Source organism: Gopherus flavomarginatus, chromosome 9 (assembly GCF_025201925.1).
Source record: "Gopherus flavomarginatus isolate rGopFla2 chromosome 9, rGopFla2.mat.asm, whole genome shotgun sequence".
In the NCBI taxonomy this organism is placed as follows: domain Eukaryota; kingdom Metazoa; phylum Chordata; order Testudines; family Testudinidae; genus Gopherus; species Gopherus flavomarginatus.
The window spans coordinates 39,445,718-39,466,812 of NC_066625.1; the positions used below are offsets into that span (position 1 = coordinate 39,445,718).

The 21,095-nt window shown below is 44.3% G+C and overlaps 2 protein-coding genes across 2 annotated transcripts in view; both read right to left on the reverse strand.

Annotated features, from left to right (window-relative positions):
* The window catches only part of METRN (meteorin, glial cell differentiation regulator), a 291,968-nt gene that overhangs the window by 93,391 nt on the left and 177,482 nt on the right, over positions 1 to 21,095 (reverse strand). The gene's annotated exons all lie outside the window — the stretch shown is intronic.
* On the reverse strand, positions 1,112 to 16,267 carry LOC127058436 (WW domain-binding protein 2-like). Its single transcript, XM_050968500.1, has 7 exons — positions 16,215 to 16,267; positions 13,224 to 13,332; positions 11,782 to 11,902; positions 10,602 to 10,691; positions 6,414 to 6,500; positions 5,280 to 5,375; positions 1,112 to 1,179 (listed from the first exon to the last, which is right to left on the reverse strand). The coding sequence occupies exons 1-7, from the start codon at positions 16,265 to 16,267 to the stop codon at positions 1,112 to 1,114; spliced, it is 624 nt and encodes a 207-aa protein (XP_050824457.1).

A 21,095-nucleotide genomic window follows, 5' to 3' on the forward strand; every position in this document is an offset into this window, starting at 1 on the left:
AATGCTGCCAAACTGCTCGGAATGTGTAGCAAAGCACCACGGGGCGTTGGAACAGGAAGCGGAAAGACCCGTACACTTCCTTTCCCTTCCCACAAGCCACAGTGCCAAAATGGGACGAGGTGCTCTGTGGGATAGCTGCCCACAATGCATCACTCCCAACAGCGCTGCAAGTGCTGCAAATGTGGCCACACTGCAGCGCTGGTAGCTGTCAGTGTGGCCACACTGCAGCGCTGGCCCTACACAGCTGTACGAACACAGCTGTAACTACCAGCGCTGCAGAACTGTAAGTGTAGCCATGGCCTCAGAGTGATGTGACAGCATTGACATACTCCCTTCTATCCAAAGCCCTCCCTGAAACTAGTCAACTTAAAACCCCCAAAATAGAAATAAAATAATGCATGCTTAAAAATAAAGCAAAACCAAAAACTCTACCAAAGAAGTTTTCATTTAAAAAAGGGAGAAACTCCATAAAAACCACTACAGACTTTGCTGTTGCTATTTATTTTTACATGGAAGGTACTCAGATATTACAATGATGGGTAGCAGGATAAAACACTATGATAGGCAGCTAAATAGAGAGGAGAAGTGACATGCCCAGTCACATCACGAGTTAATATCAAAGCAGGGAATACAACCCATGTCTTCTAATTTCCAGTCACTGCTATATTTTTTAAATAACAGTGCCTTCCTCTTTACACTTTCATGCTAGAAGCTGGTTCTGTTACCATGACTTTCAGTGATATGGATTACGGGAGATATTTCCCAATCAGATTAGATAACTACAGGCCAGTTTGAAATTTGCATGTGAAGGACATGGGGCTACGCTCCCATCGAGATCATGGTGGCTGGCTGGCTGAGTTTTCGGGATATGGTTTGAGGTTGGAAAACAATGCACGAAGACAAGTGTGTGGGGGAAATCTGAGCTTTTACTGCTGCAGGAAGCACGATGAGATACAGGGTAGCAGAGCAGCTTGTCGGGGACTGAATCAGGCTTTGTCAGTGGAATTTTGCTTCATTGCCCTCACAGAACTGTCATGTTGGGGGGAGTCTAGGGAAAGGAGAAAGCAAGGGACAGAAAGGTTTTATGTCCATACATTTCTGGGCTGGCTCCTCAGTTCTGCCTGTCTGTCTGTTCTTGGGTTCTCAGGGCCCTGCAGTGGCAGCAGCCCTCTTGGCTCTCTGAGAAATGAGAGAAAAGTGGAGACAACATTATTATCCTTCACAATAGCTCCTATATACCATCTTGAAAAGTGCAGCTGGGCCTGCCTCACCTCAGAGGAGCCAAACAGCCCCACATCTGGGGTCTGTAAGGGGCCAGTGCTCTGCTCCAGCCTTTCTAGTGGGCTGAACCAGAACTCTACATCTGAACACCATCCTGAACTCCTGAGGAAGTTAGATCTGGTTTGGATCCAAACTGTACTGATCTGTCCCAATGGCAAAGAGAGATCGATTTTCAAGCACTATGTGCCTGCCATGTACATTTGACCTGGGCTGAGCCAGGTGAATGGACCCCAGATATAGGCAATAGCCTGGGACAATTACACTGCTCACAGATATAGGCAATGGCATGCATCCCTCCTACTGTGCTGTCCGTAGTGAAGAATTATACTTTCTGGAATCAATGGCAGCATTTCACCAAGAGTGTTCCTTCCTGCCAGCCCTAGTAAAGATCCCTTTGATATTATTTACTGTTATTAGGCTTTTATATTAGGGCCTAAGACATCTCAGACTAGGCTCTCAAAAATCTCTTCTTTGTCCTTACAGCACCCAGCTCACTGGGGCCCTGAATCCAACTGGGCACTCTGGGCACTATTATAATACAAATAATGAATAAGAACAATGAATTGATAGTCAATGAAACACTAGTAAACAATAGCTCAAAATTTGGGATACAGTTCAAGGATGTCAACCAGCTAATCAGAACTTCATAGGCTGATCCCCTCCACAACATTTTGACATCTACCCTGCTCCAGTCTCTCATCCACAAAGTCATATCACACGAGTGGTCACCCAAATCACAAAGGATGGTACAACATTGGTGATATTATCGAGATGTCTGTCCCATTTCTGTGCATATGGTTAGTAACAAATAAGTAAACTGCTGTATTAAATATCAGTGGGAAAAGCGACTAGGAGGATGGTGGTTTCAATATATTTTAACATCTGAGTTAAATAAATGTAGAAAATCTCGCAAACATTTTCTGTAGCTGGAAAATAACTTATCAGGAGAACTGGAGATGTCATCGGTTACAGTGAGCTAAAATGTAAAAATAAATGTTAGCATTTTTTCAATGCATTTCTCTAACATATGTATATATTACTGTAGTTCTTTTTGGTTATGTTTATTATATCTGTTTTGCTTATGATAGTGGCTGTGACACTGCACCCCATATTCTTCACAGTGATATTATTATGGCATAATTATAATGCATTTTATGCAAGATAAGTCATGTGAGATGTCATTGGAAAGGTTATAATTTACTGAATATGATTATCCTATTTGTATGCATGTATTATTTTTGTATCTGAAGTTAGGAATATTGATTATATATTAGTATTACAAACACCTGGGGAATGCCCACTAGGCAGAATGTACTCAGTCTAGATGGCTGGCTGGGAAGGGCCATTAGAGAAAACAATAGGCCTTAGAACAGTGGTTCTCAAACTTTTGTACTAGTGACCCCTTTCACATAGAAAGCCTCTGAGTGCGACCCCCCCAATAAATTAAAAATACTTTTTAATATATTTAACACCATTACAAATGCTGGAGGCAGAGTGGGGTTTGGGGTGGAGGCTGACAGCTCACAATCCCACCATGTAATAACATCGTGACCTCCTGAGGGGTCCTGACCCCCAGTTTGAGAACCCCTGCCTTAGAAGAAGTTTATCTCCCACCAGGGGTGGGGTGTCTTCCTGAGAACGCTGCAAGCAGCCTTTGACTCATGGCTGCTGTAAGACTACAAGTCATGTGACCAGGTCACCTGGTACTGGACTCCATATTAAAATACCAGTGTTTTTTCCACTGACTCATGTGGGAACTAAGCTTTGAGACAAAGGGTTCCTGCCATATGCAAAAGCTATTTAAGGCAGGGGACTGGCATCATCATGGTTCTTCACTGACTGCTGGCCCAAAGAGACTCCTGGAAACACCTGAGGAACAAAGACTGAACTGGGAGGAAGTGCTGGACCTAGGCAAGAGGGATTTTTAGTCTGTGAAAGGAACACCTGGGGTTTCTAAGCTGTAAGCAAGTGCAGCTGGCCCCTTAAGAATCTCTGCAGCCTGCTCAAATCATCATTTAGGGTGAGACTTTGCTACTGATATCCAGTCTCTTTAGTATATTAAGCTTAGCTTGCAGGTTTTGTTTATTTGCTAGGTTATCTGCTTTGATTGGTTTGCTATCCCTTATAACAGTGGTGGGTAACCTGTGGCCCCTGTGCCGCATGCAGCCTGTCAGGGTAATCTGTTGGTGGGCCGAGAAACAGTTTGTTTACGTTGACCATCTGCAGGCACGGCTGCCTGCAGTTCCCAGTGGCCACGGTTTGCTGTTCTCGGAGCTGCGAGCGGTTGTGCCTGCAGACGGTCAATGTAAACAAACTGTCTCGTGGCCTGCCAGCAGATTACCCTGATGGGCTGCATGCGGCCCACAGGCTGCAGGTTGCCCACTACTGCCTTATAATCACTTAAAATCTCTCTTTCGTAGTTAATACATTTATTTTTTCTTTGTCTAAAACCAGTGTGTGGGAGTCATAACTTGGGGCAGAAAACTGTTGCATATCCCTTCTCCACATTGAGGGAGGGGAGCGAATTTCATGAGCTTACACTGTACAGATCTCTAGGCAGCACACGATGGTGTAATTTTTTACACTCTGCGGGTGGGGGAGGGGTGCACTGGAGCAGCTGAGCAGTTCCTTAGATGAAGCCTCCCCATGCAGAGCTGATCAGTGTCTGTGTGTTCTGCAACTGGGTGTGTCCCTACCTTTATGTGTGCCTGAGCCCAGGAGAGGGCTTGGCAGGCTGGTGGGTCAGAGGGGCTCAGTGGTACCCCAGTTTCAGGTGGCACCCTGAGGGGAATACGTCACAGTAGTCGCCTTTGTAAATCATGGAGAGCTACTGATGAAAAGCACTCGATAAGAACTTGGTTATTATTATCTTTCTCTCAAATACATTAGGGCTTTTACAGTAATTCAAGGCAATGACTCCAGTTTCTTGATAGATGTGGAAAGTGAGGTTAAGGCCCAGGTCCTGCAAACACCTATGCATGTGCTTAACCTTAAGCATCTGAGTAAACACAGTTGTCCTCAAGTATAATACAGTAGTATGTAAGTAGTCCCCTTGCCCAGGTACTGTCTGTAGAACTCTGGCTAGTCATTCGAGGTACATGTACACTACATCCAGGAGGTGCGATTCCCAACTTGGGTAGATGTACATGTGCTAACTTTGATCGAACTAGCACAGGGCATCATAGGTAAGCTGCCTGAGGACAATCCCTTCTGAGATCCTAGGCATGCACTCAGGCAGTCAGCCTGAGCTACAGCCTGTCCTGCTGTGGCCACACCACTATTTTTAGTGCACTGACTCAATCAAAGCTAGCACATGTACATCTAGCAGAGCTGGGAATCACACCACTCACCTGCAGTGTAGATGTACCCTAAGGCTCTCATCATTCGAACACTTAGACATATGCTTCACTTTAAGTATGTGAATGAGCCTATTGGCTTCAATGGATTAGCGCATGTAGGATTGGGGCCTTAGTGGCTTGCTCAGCATTACACAGAGCAGTGCCTAATCCTCTCTGCATTGGTAACTCTGCACTGTCGTGTGGAGTGGAATATGAGCAGCTTTATACTGGCTGAGACTTCTGTGGTTGTAATAAGCTGCATCCCCTGGGGAACTGGGAGGTCTCCCCATTTGTCAGAGCTCTAGATGAGGTTCCAGCTAGGTCCTCCGAGTACCTGTGTACAGAGAACATCCATCCCAAACTCCTTCCACAACATGCATGTCATATTATTAACCTTGCCATGGGTCTCAACCTCCCTCACTGGCATAGGAGAGGAATTTGATGCAGAAGTCACAGGGAGGATTCCCCCTGAATCTTAGTTCTTGCAGCTTGTGGGGGCAGGTGTGTGAAGAAGGCTGCTGAGGTGTTTCAGCCAGCCCTGCAGTCATGGATCCCTCTGGGAGGAGCAAAGCCCTATCTAGCCTAGGGAAATGGAATCAGGAAAGCCAGCGAGGTGACTTACAGCTGTGTAACACCCTGTGTGCCCTTGTGCTGACTTACCTCTTGGGCTTGTGGATTCCACTTCAGAGTAGGGTGGAGGTAACTCTGGTGGGCCAGGATAGGGGGGTGGCCAATATGGAAGTGTGCTGAGCGAACCTGTCCAGGGAGAACAGAAACCTTTCAGCATCTCAGGTGTGAACAGAGATCCCACCTTAGTGAAGCCTTCGCCCAGCACCCTCTTTCAGTCTAGTACTGACATGCTACTTGTTCTGGGCCATAACATGTGAGTGCCTGAGCTGAACAGCCCAAATGGAACTCTTTCTCTCTCACATTCTTTGTTTTCTATTCCTTACTGATTTCCAGGCTCCAGAGGAGTTCCTCGGTGAAGATCTAGCTGATCCCGGGAAATAGCTCTGAAGGAAAAACTGAGCTACCCTAAGGCAGTTTCACCAAATGACTATGGAATAGAAGTTCCTCTACTGGTGCTGGGGCTCCAATAATGCACTTTATTACTGCTCCGAGGTCCCAGTTCTGAGGGGTGCTGAGGTACTGTAAGTCTCTGAGTGCCTTCAACTCCCATAGACTCCAATGGGAATTGAGTGCTCAGCATCTTGCAGGTCTGGGCCCTAATTATGAGTCATTGATTACAACAGATATGTAACAGATTTAGTCATGTTGCTTAATGTGCTACTGGAAGGTGCTCAGATTCTACACTGATGAGTGTACTATGAGAACCTGCACAGAACAGAACAGAAGAGAACAGGGACCAATTTTAACAAACATTAAGGGCAGACTGCTGATCACTGAGAGCAATGGGAGTGGCAAAAGCTCATCGTAGGGAGGAAGTTAACCCTACAATAGCTCAGGATTCGTGTCAGGAAAGGATGGGCCCACCGGACTGGTGGGGAAGCCCAAGTGTGAATGAAGACGGTAACTGAGCTCTTCTCTCATCTGAGAAAGGCTGAGCCCTTCGCACTACCAGGGATACTGCTAGTGGAGCACAGTGTGGGGTATCCCAGGAATGAAAGACTCTGGATATAGAAGGCCTGATCCAAAGCCTTTGAAGTCAATTGAAACATTTTGACTGACTTCTATGAGCATTGGATGGGCCCATGATTCTCTCCTCCCTCAGGCTCCAGCTGGAAGTTTGGAGGACATTTCATGTAACCAGGGAGAAAATGTTTCAATGCTTACGGGGAACCCGAGGTGCTGTTGGGTGGGCATAGGTGTAGATGGAGGCTGTTGGATAGTCCTGAAGATTAGCAGCCTCTCTTAATGTATCTGTATATTTAACAAGCAGAAAAAAAATCATGTTAGTAAAAATAAATTCTTTGCGTGTGTCTAGTACCTGTCATCTGTGAGTCTCACAGTGCTTTGCAAGTACAAATCTAGCTGTTGGAAGGATTTACAAGGCAGTAATCCCCATGATACCAAGGCACTGAATCTTCTCAGCCACTGAGAGCAGGAGTTGGACTGAGCCAGGATGCTGTACCGACACTCCTCTAGTGGCTCTAACCGATTCTGCAGAAATTAAATTTTCACTTAAAAGGTAATTACATTTTCTAGACATCCTCGTTTTGAAGACAACCTTTTGAACAGAAGCCAGTTCAGTGGTGCCCCCCTGAATCTGCATGCAGCCTGAAACAATACCTTTGTCCCCCAGCATCTTACTAGGTTATTGACTCTGAAGCTCAATAACAGTGATGGCAACATTATTAACTATTGCACCACTGAGCCTGTGTGCAGAAACATCCAGCTACTTTAGAACTGGTGGCAGAGTGTGGAGGACTAATTTTCCTACGAATTAAACTAAGAAACAGAGAGGGGAAGTCAGTGATAGGGCAGACACTAGAACCCAAGGAGTCCAGATTCTAACCAGGCAAAAATTAAACACTTTTAATTAAATATACTGACAAACTACACAGGTGAATTCTATCTACACCAAAGCAGCGTCAGACAGGAGAATATGAGGTGGAAAATGTATGGCGTAGATCAGTGCTAGGAAGAGATTCCTTGTATTAAGGACTGGTGCTAGAGCTCTGGAAAAAAAATCTGAGTTGCTCAGGCCTGGTCTACACTTAAAAAATCAGGTTGACATAGCTGCGTTGGATAGAGGCATGAAGAAATAACAGCCCTGACCGCCATAGCTATGCCAACCTAACCCCACTGTGTAGACACAGCTGTGTCACCAGATGAATGCTTCCATCAACATAGCTACTGTCATTCAAGGAGGTGGTGTCCCTATACTGATGGAATATCTCCTTCTGTTGATGTAGGCTGCATCTACACTACAGGGTTATGTCAGCATAGCTGCAGCAACGTAGCTATGCTGGTATAGTTTCTGTAGTGTAGACATACCCTCAGTAAAAAAAACAGGAGTACTTGTGGCACCTTAGAGACTAACAAATTTAGTCACCCTCAGTGTTTTCCAGTAAGCAATCCTGATAGAATTACAGACCGTCTCCCTGCTAGTGCAGCACTGTCGCCAGCTGATACAATTACTAGTATTATGTCAGTCTAGTTTCCACCACATCTGTTGGGAGGTGTAACAGGGTGGCTTGCCCCTTAAGGGCTGGAGGGCCTGGAGCTAACCAATCCTGATTACTGAAGAGGTACACCTGGGTTGGATCAGGTAGTTCCCTAAAATGAGCAGCAGGTGGCTGTAGTGAAGTGGGAAACTGCAGGAAACAATGCAGATTCCTTCAGGGAAGACTTTGGTATCTGGGGGTTTGAAAGCCAGAGCTAGAAACCTGAGACTCCAGCCTGATAGTAGCCTATCATAAAAAGGTAAGGCACCAGCAGGAAGGCCTGGGACTGGGAGTAGGGTGAATAGGTTCCAGCAGAAAGGCCTGGGGTTTACCCATGAAGGCTACAGGCAGGAAAAGCCTGGGAGGGTAAAACTGATGAACTAGGTTTTGGGATGTTGATTTTCATTTTGGGGTACAATTTCTGTGAATAAACTGGTACCCTTGAGAAGGGGTGGTGTGAATGGCTAAGAAAAGCTTGTGTGGAGTCTAAGAAACCCTTTGAGGGACATGTTGTTAGCATGGTACTGTAGAGATACTTCTTGCCATGGGAAGGTGCATGGGAGATGACTGACCCTGACTTATTCCTCACGCTAATAGGTCCTTTGGGGTCAGAAAGTTTTTCCTGATAACATAAATTTTACCTGACTTAATGTCGTCGTATCCCATAAGTACTAGCTATACTCAGCTGTTTGCTCTAGTTCTGGCCTCTACTTTATCATGCTAACTAGTTCCTCCTCTGTGGGTGTTTACACGCCTCAGATATCTGGGGATAGAGAGCCATATATTTCATGCTTAGCCAAGGGTTTCAACAGCTGTTAGACAAATTCCTAATTGTCTCATCTGCAGGTATGGTCATTATGTAGTAATTACTGTCATGTAAATTACAGAATCCTAAATACCAAGAACCAGATCCACAAAGCCTATTTAGGCTCCTCACTTCCCTTGAAATCAGTGTTGTGGGCATGTTGGTCCCAGGATATTAGAGAGACAAGATGAGTGAGGTATGGTAGAACCTCAGAGTTATGAACACCTCAAGAATGGAGGTTGTTTGTAACTCTGAACAAAATGTTATGTTTCTTTCAAAAGTTTACAACTGAACATTGATTTAATACAGCTTTTAAACTTTACTATGCAGAAGAAAAATGCTGCTTTCCCTTTTTTTTTTTTTTTAGTAGTTTACATTTAACACTATACTGTATTTGCATGTTTGGGGAGGGTGGGGGGTTGGTCTCTGCTGCTACCTATTGCGTGCAGTACTTCTGGTTCCAAATGAGGTGTGTGGTTGTCTGGTCAGTTGGTAACTCTGGTGTTCGTAACTCTGAGGTTCTACTGTAATATCTTTTGTTGGACCAACTTCTGCTGGTGAAAGAAACAAGCTTTCAAGCTTACACGAGGCTCTGGGCTCTGTGAAGAAGGGAAGGAGCTCTGCATAAGTCAAAAGCTTGTATCTTTCACCAACAGAAATTGGCCTAACAAAAGGTATTACCTCACCCCCCTTGTCTCTATTGAAATTGGTGGAAGCTAGGAGCCTAAATGTGTGTGTGGATCTGGGCCCAACTTCATGCAGGAGCTTGGGAAATCCAGCCAACATGCCAGTCAACTCTTGGAGTGTTAATTATCTTGATGGATAGTCTATACAACCTCTGTGAAACTTCATCACCTGCCTGACCAGTCCTACCATCTGCACCCATGGAAAGATAATGGGTTTCCTGAAACTTGCATCATACCATAAACAAAACCAAAGATGGAGCATAAGATATAGCTGCGGGTGGGAAACTTCAAGATGCCTAAGGGAGTTAGGCACCTTTTGGATATTTAGACTAGGAAATGGGGTAAAAGGGTGCTGCATCAGTTCAGAACAGGAACATCACCCGTAACAAATCTGACCACAAGGTGTGAGAAGCAAAACAGAAGGAATCTTTAGAGCTCAACACCGCAAAAGTCAGAAAAAAGATGGTAGCAGCATTTCCCCCTGTCCTTTGCAAGAGACAAAAGAAACTGAGTACAGGAGATGAAGAGAGGGACCCTGAGTGTGTATGGCAGTTGGGTTCAGGCACTGGGTTGATCAATATCCCTGAGCACAGTGAGTGAGTGCTGATGCTTGGCATGTGGCTTGTTGGTTCCACAGTTGTCTCTTCCTGGCTGTTTCACATGTGGGATGGGATCTGTGCTTGTGAAGGAAGAAGAGAGGGTTATTCACTTGGGATGATAATGCCCTACTTTAATGGTACTGGGAGAATAAAGTCATCAATATATGTGAGACACTCAAGCCTAGACTCTCAAAGGTCTTAAGATACCTAGCGCCCACTGATTTTCTAAAGACCCTTATTAGTGTTGAGAGTCAGACTCCACAGCTGTTATAATAGTAATGAGGGTCACCAGATAGAAAGTGTGAAAAATCAGGACAGGGGGTGGGGGGTAATAGGCACCTACATAAGAAAAAGCCCCAAATATTGGGACTGTCCCTATAAAATCAGGACATCTGGTCACCCTAATAGTAATATAATCATTAACACAACTCTTTATGTTTGTGTAGGGCATAAGAGACACAAGGCCTGTACCAGCCCACACTGATCAATCATTTGGCTTTTATATTGCATCCTTTTGTCTGTACTGCCCTTATAGGGCCCAATTGTGGTGACCTTGTTCTGATTTAGAAGCATACTGCTCCACAAGTAATTTTATTAACTTAAGTAGGACTGCTGTTGCAGTAAGGTACCATATAATGAAAGGACAGTTATCTGGATCTGGCATGTACATTGTAAGCCCTTTGGAGCTGGGACCTTGCCTTCCAATATGTGTATAAAACAACCACCAGACTTTTGGCATTATGCAGAACCATCAAGAGCCTCACCTGCTGAAGACAGGGTTTTGATCATATTCAGGCAATCAGTGGCTTCAGACAGGAAGATGAATTTGAAGGTGAGAACACCTTGACTGGAAGCTAAGTGGGTGAGATTATAGTGAGCCCATGAGTCAAGTCACCTGATGTTCCTTTACCAGAGACATTTCCTCTTTCTCCAGTTTGCTCTATTATCCCTGTTTCCTCATCTCTTTGAACTGTTATTTTTCCTACTCCCATGATCTTCCCTCCCACAGTTCCATGGTTCTTTTCCCTGTCATTATGGTGACATGAATACAACACAGAAACTACACCTGTGAGGCAATCCTTGGACTGCCCTCAAATGACCCTGATGAAAGGGAGTGGTCACTCTTATATCATGTCTGTTCTTTTAGTGCTACACACAATAATCCTTTGCAGTTCTCCTCTCAGGATCTCAAAGCACTTTACAATCACCAAGTTTCTCAACTAGCCTGTGGAATAGATATTATTACCCCTCTGGGCGGAGCTGAGGCACAGAAGTGACCAATGTGACACAGTGAGTAGGTGGTAGAGTTGGGGATAGAACACAGGATTCCTGAGTCCAGTCACCTTCTGTAAGTAGTTACTTGAGCCCAGATCCTCAGTGGTATTTAGGCACCTAACTCCCATAGAAACGAATAGGAGTTGGGCACCTAAATAACTCTGAGGAACTGATAATGTGCGGAAAACCCGTGACACACAGTTAGCCAGATAAATTCATCTGGGATAAATATCCTCTGAAGATATTTTTTGAGGGATGCAGGTGTGTGGAGCAATGCATTTTCTATCCTAACGGAAAATGGTGGCTGGTTAATCCAAGATGTATGGACATCCTGGGTTTTATTCCAGCCCTCACTTCCTATTTCTAGGGAAGGGCCTCCATTGCCCTCAGCTGAGCGCAAGGGAGTTGGGTTCAGATCCCCTGGAAATCAGATGTAATCGTGGTTTTAGATTTGTGATGAATAATCCATGCCCTGTTTAAAGTGATCATCAAAATTATAGCGGGATATGGCCTTCTCTTGGTCAATACACCTGCATGTGGACCTCTCTGCGCCACACAGGCAATATCTGCTAATATCAATCTGCTTCTCCTCATTGAGTAAGTGTGACAGGAGACACAATGATGTGTGGCAGCAGTAGGGTCCTGGGTATGGTAAGGTACAGCACATACTAATAGTCCCTTTGATATATTGCTGTCTGGAGCTCAGCTCCTCCCCTATCATACAGTCCCCCAGGAGCTGAAGTGGAAAGCGGATGGTCGTGGAGCCCTTGTCCTTGTGCTGGAATATCATCTAGGGAAACAGAGACAAGAACAGGTTCAGGAAGAGTATTGCTTTTAGCTTTGTTGCTTATTTGGGGAGTAGGATCAGAAAGGGAAGGGAGAGACCTAGGGATGTGTCAGTGCGGGAGATGATAAGCAAGATGCAGCTAAGCAGCTGAGACCAATGCAAACCTGTGACTCCTCTGCTCTACTAACTATACTGGATCCCTCTGCAAGTTCTAGAGCTTCATGCTAATCTTCATGGCAATCAGTGGGCTTTGCCTACCGTCTCAGGGATCACCTCTTTCCCTGTCAACAGTAGTTACTACAATAGCTTTGCTCACTGGCAAACATGGAATTGTCCATAAAACAAGCAAGAGTCATGGAAGTGTGACATGGAAATTTCTCAGCTGCTGACCCACTACTGCTGAATCCCTTCCCTGAGAGATTACAAGATCCATCAATCTCACCATTGCCAGGAGGAAATGGAAAATCCATCACTTTGCAACAACATGTGCATGATGATACCCACCCTCTGGAAATAATATAGTCTAAGAGGTGGGCAGAAAGGACAGCAACGTTAGGGTGTAGCAGTATGTTGTGTTTTGCCTTGACAACCATACGTTCAGTAGGAATGATTTTATCCTCTCTCCTGAAGACTTTCTTTTTATGTTTAGTGTGTATGTCGCCTCTGTAACAAGCTGCATCTGAAATTAATGCAAAATGGCAGCTGCCTCCAGCAAACTTAAAGGTACAGCACATAGAGCAAAATCATAGCTGTTGTTTCATGTACTGCATGCTGGGTAAAAACATGAAAGTTGTTTTATTAGGCCTGATTTATGCTAGCTGGGTTTTACCAGTATAATTAAACCAGCAAAACCCCCCTAAAATAGATGCAATTATAGAAGTACTTGTACCAGGGTAGTGTATGCTGTTTCCCTTAACTGGCAAAACTGATACCGGTATAATGACTTTTGTATTGCTATAATTGTCTAAACTAGAGCTCTTACCAGTGTAGTTATGATAGTTTTTGCTAGCATATCCCTAAATAACGTGCTGGCAACATTTTCTCATGTAAACTTGCCCTTATTAAACTAAACTGGTTCTTTATTAAAGCAGTAATTTACAGAGCTGCTGAACTGCAGATTAACAGTCTATCCACGTGAAAACAATCCATGCTCCTCCCTTCAGCTGCTATGCAGTTTGCTAAAGCAGTGATGTTGTGTTGTGACACCCCATATTAATTTCCTGTTTGTGTGGCTGGCTTATGGCTTTTGTAGTTTGCCAGGTGTTCAGACGCAACATCGTTTGGCATGATGTAAATAATTAGATTTAAGAGTCTGGATCCTTACTTTGTACTGTGTGAGATACAGAATCCCTTTCTTTGCCCCTTGGAGCTCCTCAGGGAAGTTTGGCATCTCGTCCAGCACTAGCAGTATGTTACTGAAATGAGCTAGAACCCTGGAAACGAAACCCTCAGATATATTACTCCACAAAGAAACACACAGCAGGAAAAACACAGAAATGGTATGCTTAGGCCTTTCCCTTTGCATATCACCTTTTATGAATGTTTGCTGAGAAGGGGCCCGATCCCATGAGATGCTGAGTAACTGCGACAAGTTGTTGAGTGCATCTCAAGTCCCACTGATTAAGCTCACTCAGTACCTCATAGGATCACGTCCAAAGAGAGGAAGTGAGGATTGCTGCACTGGTTCCCTGTGGTCTATGCTTGTGTACACTAGAGAATGGAACTCTTGGTAAATGAAGCAATTAAGGTTGCCAAACGATTAAAAAAAATTAATTGTGGTTAATCATGTGATTAAATAAATGGTATTCTATTGTTAAATATTTTTGGATGTTTTCCACATTTTCAAATATATTGATTTCAATTACAACACAATACAAAGAGCAGAGGTGGTTCTAGACATTTTGCCACCCCAAGCACGGCGGCATGCCACGGGGGGCACTATGCCAGCCACTGGGAGGGTGGCAGGCGGCTCTGGTGGACCTCCCACAGGCATACCTGCAGAGGGTCCGCTGGTCCCGCGGTCTGCTGGCCCCGCAGTTTTGGTAGACGTCCCGCAGGCGTGCCTGCGGGAGGTCTACTGGAGCTGTGGGACCAGTGGACCCTCCACAAGCACGCCTGCGGGAGGTCCACCGGAGCCGCCTGCCACTCTCCCAGCGGCAGGCATAGCGCCCACTATGGCATGCCGCCCCAAGCACGTGCTTGGCGTGCTGGGGCCTGGAGCTGTCCCTGACAAAGAGTGTATTGCTCACTTTATATTTTTTTATTACAAATATTCACACTGTAGAACAAGAAATAGTATTTTTTTAATTCATCTAATACAAGTACTTGTATTAGAATCTCTTTATCATCAAAGCTAAACTTATAAATGTAGAATTATATACAAAAAAACCCTGCATTCAAAACTAAACCAATTAGTCCTACTTCTCTGAGCATCTGGCTGAACAAGAAACAAGTTTGTTTACATTTTCAGAAGATATTGCTACCTGCTTCTTGTTTACAACGTCACCTGAAAGTGAGAACAGGTGTTTGCATGGCACTATTGTAGCTGCTGTTGCAAAATATTTACATACCAGATGCGCAAAAGATTTATATGTCCCTTCATGCTTCAACCACCATTACAGAGGACATGGGTCCATGCTGATGATGGCTTCTGCTCAATAACTATCCAAATCAGTGTGGACTAACGCATGTTCATTTTCATCATCTGAATCAAATACCACCAGCAGAAGGTTGATTTTTTTTTTTTTTTTTCTTTTTTGGTGGTTTGGGTTCAGTAGTTTCCACATCAGAGTATTGCTCTTTCAAGACTTCTGAAAGCATTCTCCATACCTCATCCCTCTCAGATTTTGGAAGGCACTTCAGATTCTTAAATCTTGGGTCAAGTGCTGTCGCTATCTTTTTAGAAATTTCACATTGGTGTCTTCTTTGCATTTTGTCAAGTTTGCAGTGAAAGAGTTCTTAAAACGAACAACGTGCTGGGTCATCATCTGAGACTACTATAACATGAAATATATGGCAGAATGTGAGTAAAACAGAGCAGGAGACATACTGTTCTCCCCCAGGGAGTTCAGTCACAAATTTAATTAACACATTATTTTTTTTAACGAGCATGTCCTCTGGAATGATGGCTGAAGCAAGAAAAGGCATATGAATCTTTCACGCATCTGGCAAGCAAATATCTTTTGACTCCAGCTACAACAATGCCATGAGAATGCCTGTTCTCACTTTCAAGTGACATCGTACTTAAGAAGTGGGCAGCATTATCTCCCATAAATGTAAACAAACTTGTTTCTCTTAGCTATTGGCTGAACAAGCAGTAAGACTGAGTGGATTTGTAGGCTCTAAAGTTCTACATTGTTTTGTTTTTTGAGTGCACTTATGTAACAAAAAAACTACATTTGTAAGTTGCACTTTCATGATAAAGAGATTGCACTACAGTACTCGTATGAAGGGAATTGAGAAACTATTTTTGTTTTTACTGCAAATATTTGTAATATAAAGTGAGCTCTGTATACTTTGTATTCTGTTATAATTGAAATTGATATATTTTAAAATGTAGAAAAACATCCAAAAATATTCAATAAATTTCAATTGGTATTCTATTGTTTAACAGTGCAATTAATTTTGAGTAAATTGTGAGTTAACTGTGATTAAGCAACAGCCCTAGAAGCAATTGGATAGTGTCAGTGTAAGTGCTGACAATGCAATACATCCATGCTAGTTATGCTATTTCAGACTAGAAATATGCACTGATGACAAACATGTGAGAACTATGTATACAAGCACTAGCTAGAAGATCTGATCCCACAAACCCTCCTTGTGCAGAACCCCCATTAGGGTCGACAGAAGTTTTGCACAGGATTAGGCCCAACATTTCTAGGCTTACTTAGTGCTATTGTTTTATGATATAAATACATACTGCCTATATCTTTTCTGATTATTTTCTTTATATTGTTTGCAAGGCTTTCTGAGATCCCACGGGAGGAAGTTTTGCTAGAAAATTGACTTTATCAGCATAATTATTATGATGAAAGGGATCAATTAAGCAGCTTTTATTTTAAAATATTAGCAATTCTATTCAGCACCTGATCCTCACACAAAATATTAATCTGATCTGTCATGCTCTATAATTCCCTCTCTGAAACATAATTTCCAGAACATAGATGGTTGCCTAAAGCAGATATTTAAGGTATCTAAGTGGGGACTTTGTCAAGTTCTGAAACCTGTAGTTAGCAGCTCATTGGACCCCTCCTGCGGGTTTGTTGCTAAAGTTGCACACACCGACCCCACTTACAACAAAATTTGCTTGTTTTACCTTTCCTCAGAGTTGCTGGTTGTCCTGGAGAATTGGTACCTGGTCACTTCCATTCCCTATCACTGAAAGGTGCTCTGCCTCTTGACTACAGTGCCACACGCTCCCTAGGAGTGCTGGAGGCAGTGAAATGACTGTGTGAGTGGTCAGCAGCTCTTTGTGATGGCAATAGATGAGGTAACACAACAAAGGCATCTAACACAGCAGGAGTCTTGAAATATACAAGGGCTTTGGTCTCCATAGTCCACTATTTCTCCTGGTGAGACTAGTGCAGACATAAGCACATTGAGCCCCCAAAGTATGTGCAGGGACTCGCACACATTATGGGAGTTCCATCTCAGACCCATCAGCCCCTTAGCAACACACTGTGAATCTGATTTTCATTTAATGGATTCTGCTTTTGTAATTAATTCTACAAGCTGCGTAGCATTTCATGAAGAAAGGGAAATGATAGTGGACAATTCCAATGCTACTCAGAGAGGGAAATACAAAATAAATAGCCTTCTAGAGCAATGGTTTTCATCCTATTTCATATGTGGACCCCTAAAATTATATTCAAATAGTGGTACAGACCCCTTTGGCAATCTCCACAGACCATAGGTTTTGAAAACCACTGTTCTAGGGTGTTAATAGAGCCTTTAATTTCTGCTAGGGGTAAGGTTCAGCCATTTAGAAGTAGAGGAGAGTACCCGGTACCCCAGTGTATTGTACATATCTAACCTGTAGTCTCAGTACCCTACTCCACTGTCAGTTCCTTAGGGTACAAACTGTGGCTTCCCTAGAAATGCTGCAGCAGTGCTGCAGGTTAGAGATACTCACTCCAGTGACAGGAGGGATTTACCTATTACTGTAGTTAATCCACCTGTCTCAGAGATGGTAGATAGGTTAACTGACAAATTCTTCTGTTGACTTAGCACCATCCACCCTGAAGTTCCTGCTGTGGGTTGCTAGGAGGTGAGCAAACGCCCAGCTCTTGAGGTAGTTTGTCCCTTCATCTCTGTCACCCGGGTGATTGACTTTTGCTTCTGCCCCACTCCTGGAAGTGATCCTGCCCCTATGTTGTCATGGAGAAGGGATGCTGCCTGCTGCCGAGGCTGGGAGAGACCCACCTAGGTACGTGGCGGGGCTTCGGTGGGAGAGAAGTGCAAGATGCCACCGGGCAGTTGTAGTGTATTCAAGGGCAGCTCTAGGTATTTTACCCCCCAAGCGTGGCAGGCAGGCTGCCCTCGGTGGCTTGCCTGCAGGAGGTCCCCGGTCCCGTGAATTCGGCGGCAGCCTGCAGGAGGTCCGCCAAAGCCGCAGGACCAGCAGACCCTCCGCAGGCATGCTGCCGAAGTCAACCTGCCTGCCGCCCTCGCGGTGACCGGCAGAGCACCCCTGACGGCTTGCCGCCCCAAGCACTAGTACGCTTGGCGTGCTAGTACTTGGAGCCGCCCCTGAGTGTATTAAACATCTCCGCATAGGAATGTGGTGTTGGTAGCAGTTACTGATATGGAATGGAGTGTAAGAAACTGCTATTGTAGTAAAATGCTACCCGATGTAGCAAATGCCTACAGATAGCAGTTTCTTGCATTGTATTATATGTGAAATTGCTACATGTAGAAATGTGCTATCTGTATCAGTTATTTATACGTATAGATTGTAAGAAACGGCTTTTGTAAAAAGATGCTACTTCCCTCATAGGTAATGTTTTCTAAACCTTAATTTTTTTTCTCTTCTCTGGACGCTCTTCAATGTGTCTGGTTCAGGGCACTACACTTCAGGAAAGATGTGGACAAAATACTCCAGTTGAGGCCTAAATCAGCGCAGAGTAGAACGAACATCCCAGAGTGATCTGGTTTTTTGCAGCACTGTTCACTCATATTCAGCTTGTGGTCCACTATGACCCCAGATCCCTTTCCACAGTACTCTTTCCTAGGAAGTCATTTCCTATTTTGTATGCGTGCAGCTTGTTATCATTCACAAACTTTATAATTGTACTCTATCTATGCCATTATATTTGAATAGAAACTTATCCAGAACTGATCCCTGGAGAACCCCACTTGTTATACCCTTTCAGCTTGACTCAGGTCTACCCAGAGATTCAGGGGGGCTGGAAAGCAATTTCAGGGGCCCCTTCCATAAAAAAAATTGCAATACTATAGTCTTGTGGGGGCCTCTGTGGGGCCCGGTACAAATTGCCCCACTTGCTCCACAACAGCAGGCAGCCCTGGGAAAAATAAACCTTCTGCATCTCGGCACAAACCCAGTTTTGAGAACTTCTTTACAAGGTATCACTGGTTCTCAGAATCAGCCAGTGCTAAAAGGCACTAAAGCTATGAAAAGGGTTGGACAAATATTTTCCATCAAAACTTTTTCTGGATTGAAAACTAGGGGTTTTTAAAAAGCAGGAAAAAATCACAGACAATGTCTGCTATCCTTCAAAACTTGTTGTGGGTTTTTTAATTGAAAAACTGAAATTAGTCTGCCAAAACCTGAATATGGTTTGGGGTTTCAGAAGTGTATGGCCAAATATTTGATGCTTGCTGTGTTTGATTGTTTAAAGAAACAATTAAAAAAAAAAATTCTGCTTAAAAAAAATCTGAAACTTTTGAACCACCTCAACTTGTGGCCAAATGCCTGAGCCCATCCGGTCAGAGATTTTTCCAGGTTTCTGATACTCTGCTGGCTTTTGACTCATATCTGTCTCCATAACTTTTGGGTTCGTTTAGGATAGAACAGTGGTCCCCAACGTGCGGCCTGCTGGTGCAATTGCGCCCACCAGGGCATTTATGTGCGCCTGCCTAGTGCCCAGCAGGGGAGAGAAGCCGCAGCCCCACGCCTGCCGGGGACAGAACTCCAGGGCTGCAGGCTGCAGGTGCCGGTGTTCTGTCCCTGGCAGGCGCAGGGCTGCGGCGTAAACTGGAGAGAAGCCGCGGCCCCATGCCTGCTGAGGATCGAGAACTCCAGGGCTGCGGGTGCCAGTGTTCTCTGTCCCTGGCAGGCGCGAGGCCCACTTACTGCCCAGTAGGGGAGAGAAGCTGGGCCCCGCTCCTGCTGAGGGCAGAGTACTCCGAGGCTGCGGGCGCCAGTGTTCTGTCCTCCCGGTTTCTCTCCAGCTTATGCTTAGCTGGCTAACCTAGTAAGGAGGGCTTTAAACTAGGTTCGACGGGGACAGGTGAGCAAAGCCCGCAGGTAAGTGGGGAACAAGACCTGGGAGATGGGTTGGAAACAGGAGGGAGCATGGGCTATAATGGCAGAGAGGAAGGAGGGTCAGGGCAAAGCTGGGAGGCAAAATCAAACCAGTATCTTAGATGCCTTTATACAAATGCAAGAAGTATGGGTAATAAGCAGGAAGAACTGGAAATGCTAATAAATAAATACAACTATGACATTATTGGCATTACTGAAACTTGGTGGGATAATACACATGACTGGAATGTTGGTGTGGATGGGTATAGTTTGCTCAGGAAGGATAGACAGAGGAAAAAGGGAGGAGGTGTTGCCTTATATATTAAAAATGTACACACTTGGACTGAGGTGGAGATGGACATAGGAGATGGAAGGGTGGAGAGTCTCTGGGTTAGGCTAAAAGGGATAAAAAACACAGGTGATGTCGTGCTGGGAGTCTACTACAGGCCACCTAATCAGGCGGAAGAGGTGGATGAGGCTTTTTTCAAACAACTAACAAAATCATCCAAAGCCCAAGATTTGGTGGTGATGGGGGACTTCAACTATCCAGATATATGTTGGGAAACTAACACCGCGGGGCACAGACTATCCAATAAGTTCCTGGACTGCATTGCAGACAACTTTTTATTTCAGAAAGTTGAAAAAGCTACTGGGGGGAAGCTGTTCTAGACTTGATTTTAACAAATAGGGAGGAACTTGTTGAGAATTTGAAAGTAGAAGGAAGCTTGGGTGAAAGTGATCATGAAATCATAGAATTTGCAATTCTAAGGAAGGGTAGAAGGGAGTACAGCAGAATAGAGACAATGGATTTCAGGAAGGCGGATTTTGGTAAGCTCAGAGAGCTGATAGGCAAGGTCCCATGGGAATTAAGACTGAGGGGAAAAACAACTGAGGAAAGTTGGCAGTTTTTCAAAGGGACGCTATTAAGGGCCCAAAAGCAAGTTATTCCGATGGTTAGAAAAGATAGAAAATGTGGCAAAAGACCACCTTGGCTTACCCTTGAGATCTTGCGTGACCTACAAAATAAAAAGGCGTCATATAAAAAATGGAAGCTAGGTCAGATCACGAAGGATGAATATAGGCAAATAACACAGGAATGCAGAGGCAAGATTAGAAAAGAAAAGGCACAAAATGAACTCAAACTAGCTATGGGAATAAAGGGAAACAAGGAGACTTTTTATCAATACATTAGAAGCAAGAGGAAGACTAAGGACAGGGTAGGCCCACTGCTCAATGAGGAGGGGGTAACAGTAACGGGAGACTTGGAAATGGCAGAGATGCTTAATGACTTCTTTGTTTCGGTCTTCACTGAGAAGTCTGAAGGAATGTCTAGTATAGTGAATGCTTACGGGAAGAGGGTAGGTTTAGAAGAGAAAATAAGGAAAGAGCAAGTAAAAAATCACTTAGAAAAGTTAGATGCCTGCAAGTCACCAGGGCCTGATGAAATGCATCCTAGAATACTCAAGGAGTTAATGGAAGAGGTATCTGAGCCTCTAGCTATTATCTTTGGGAAATCATGGGAGACGGGGGAGATTCCAGAAGACTGGAAGGGGGCAAATATAGTGCCCATCTATAAAAAGGGAAATAAAAACAACCCAGGAAACTACAGACCAGTTAGTTTAACTTCTGTGCCAGGGAAGATAATGGAGCAGGTAATCAAAGAAATCATCTGCAAACACTTGGAAGGTGGTAAGGTGATAGGGAATAGCCAGC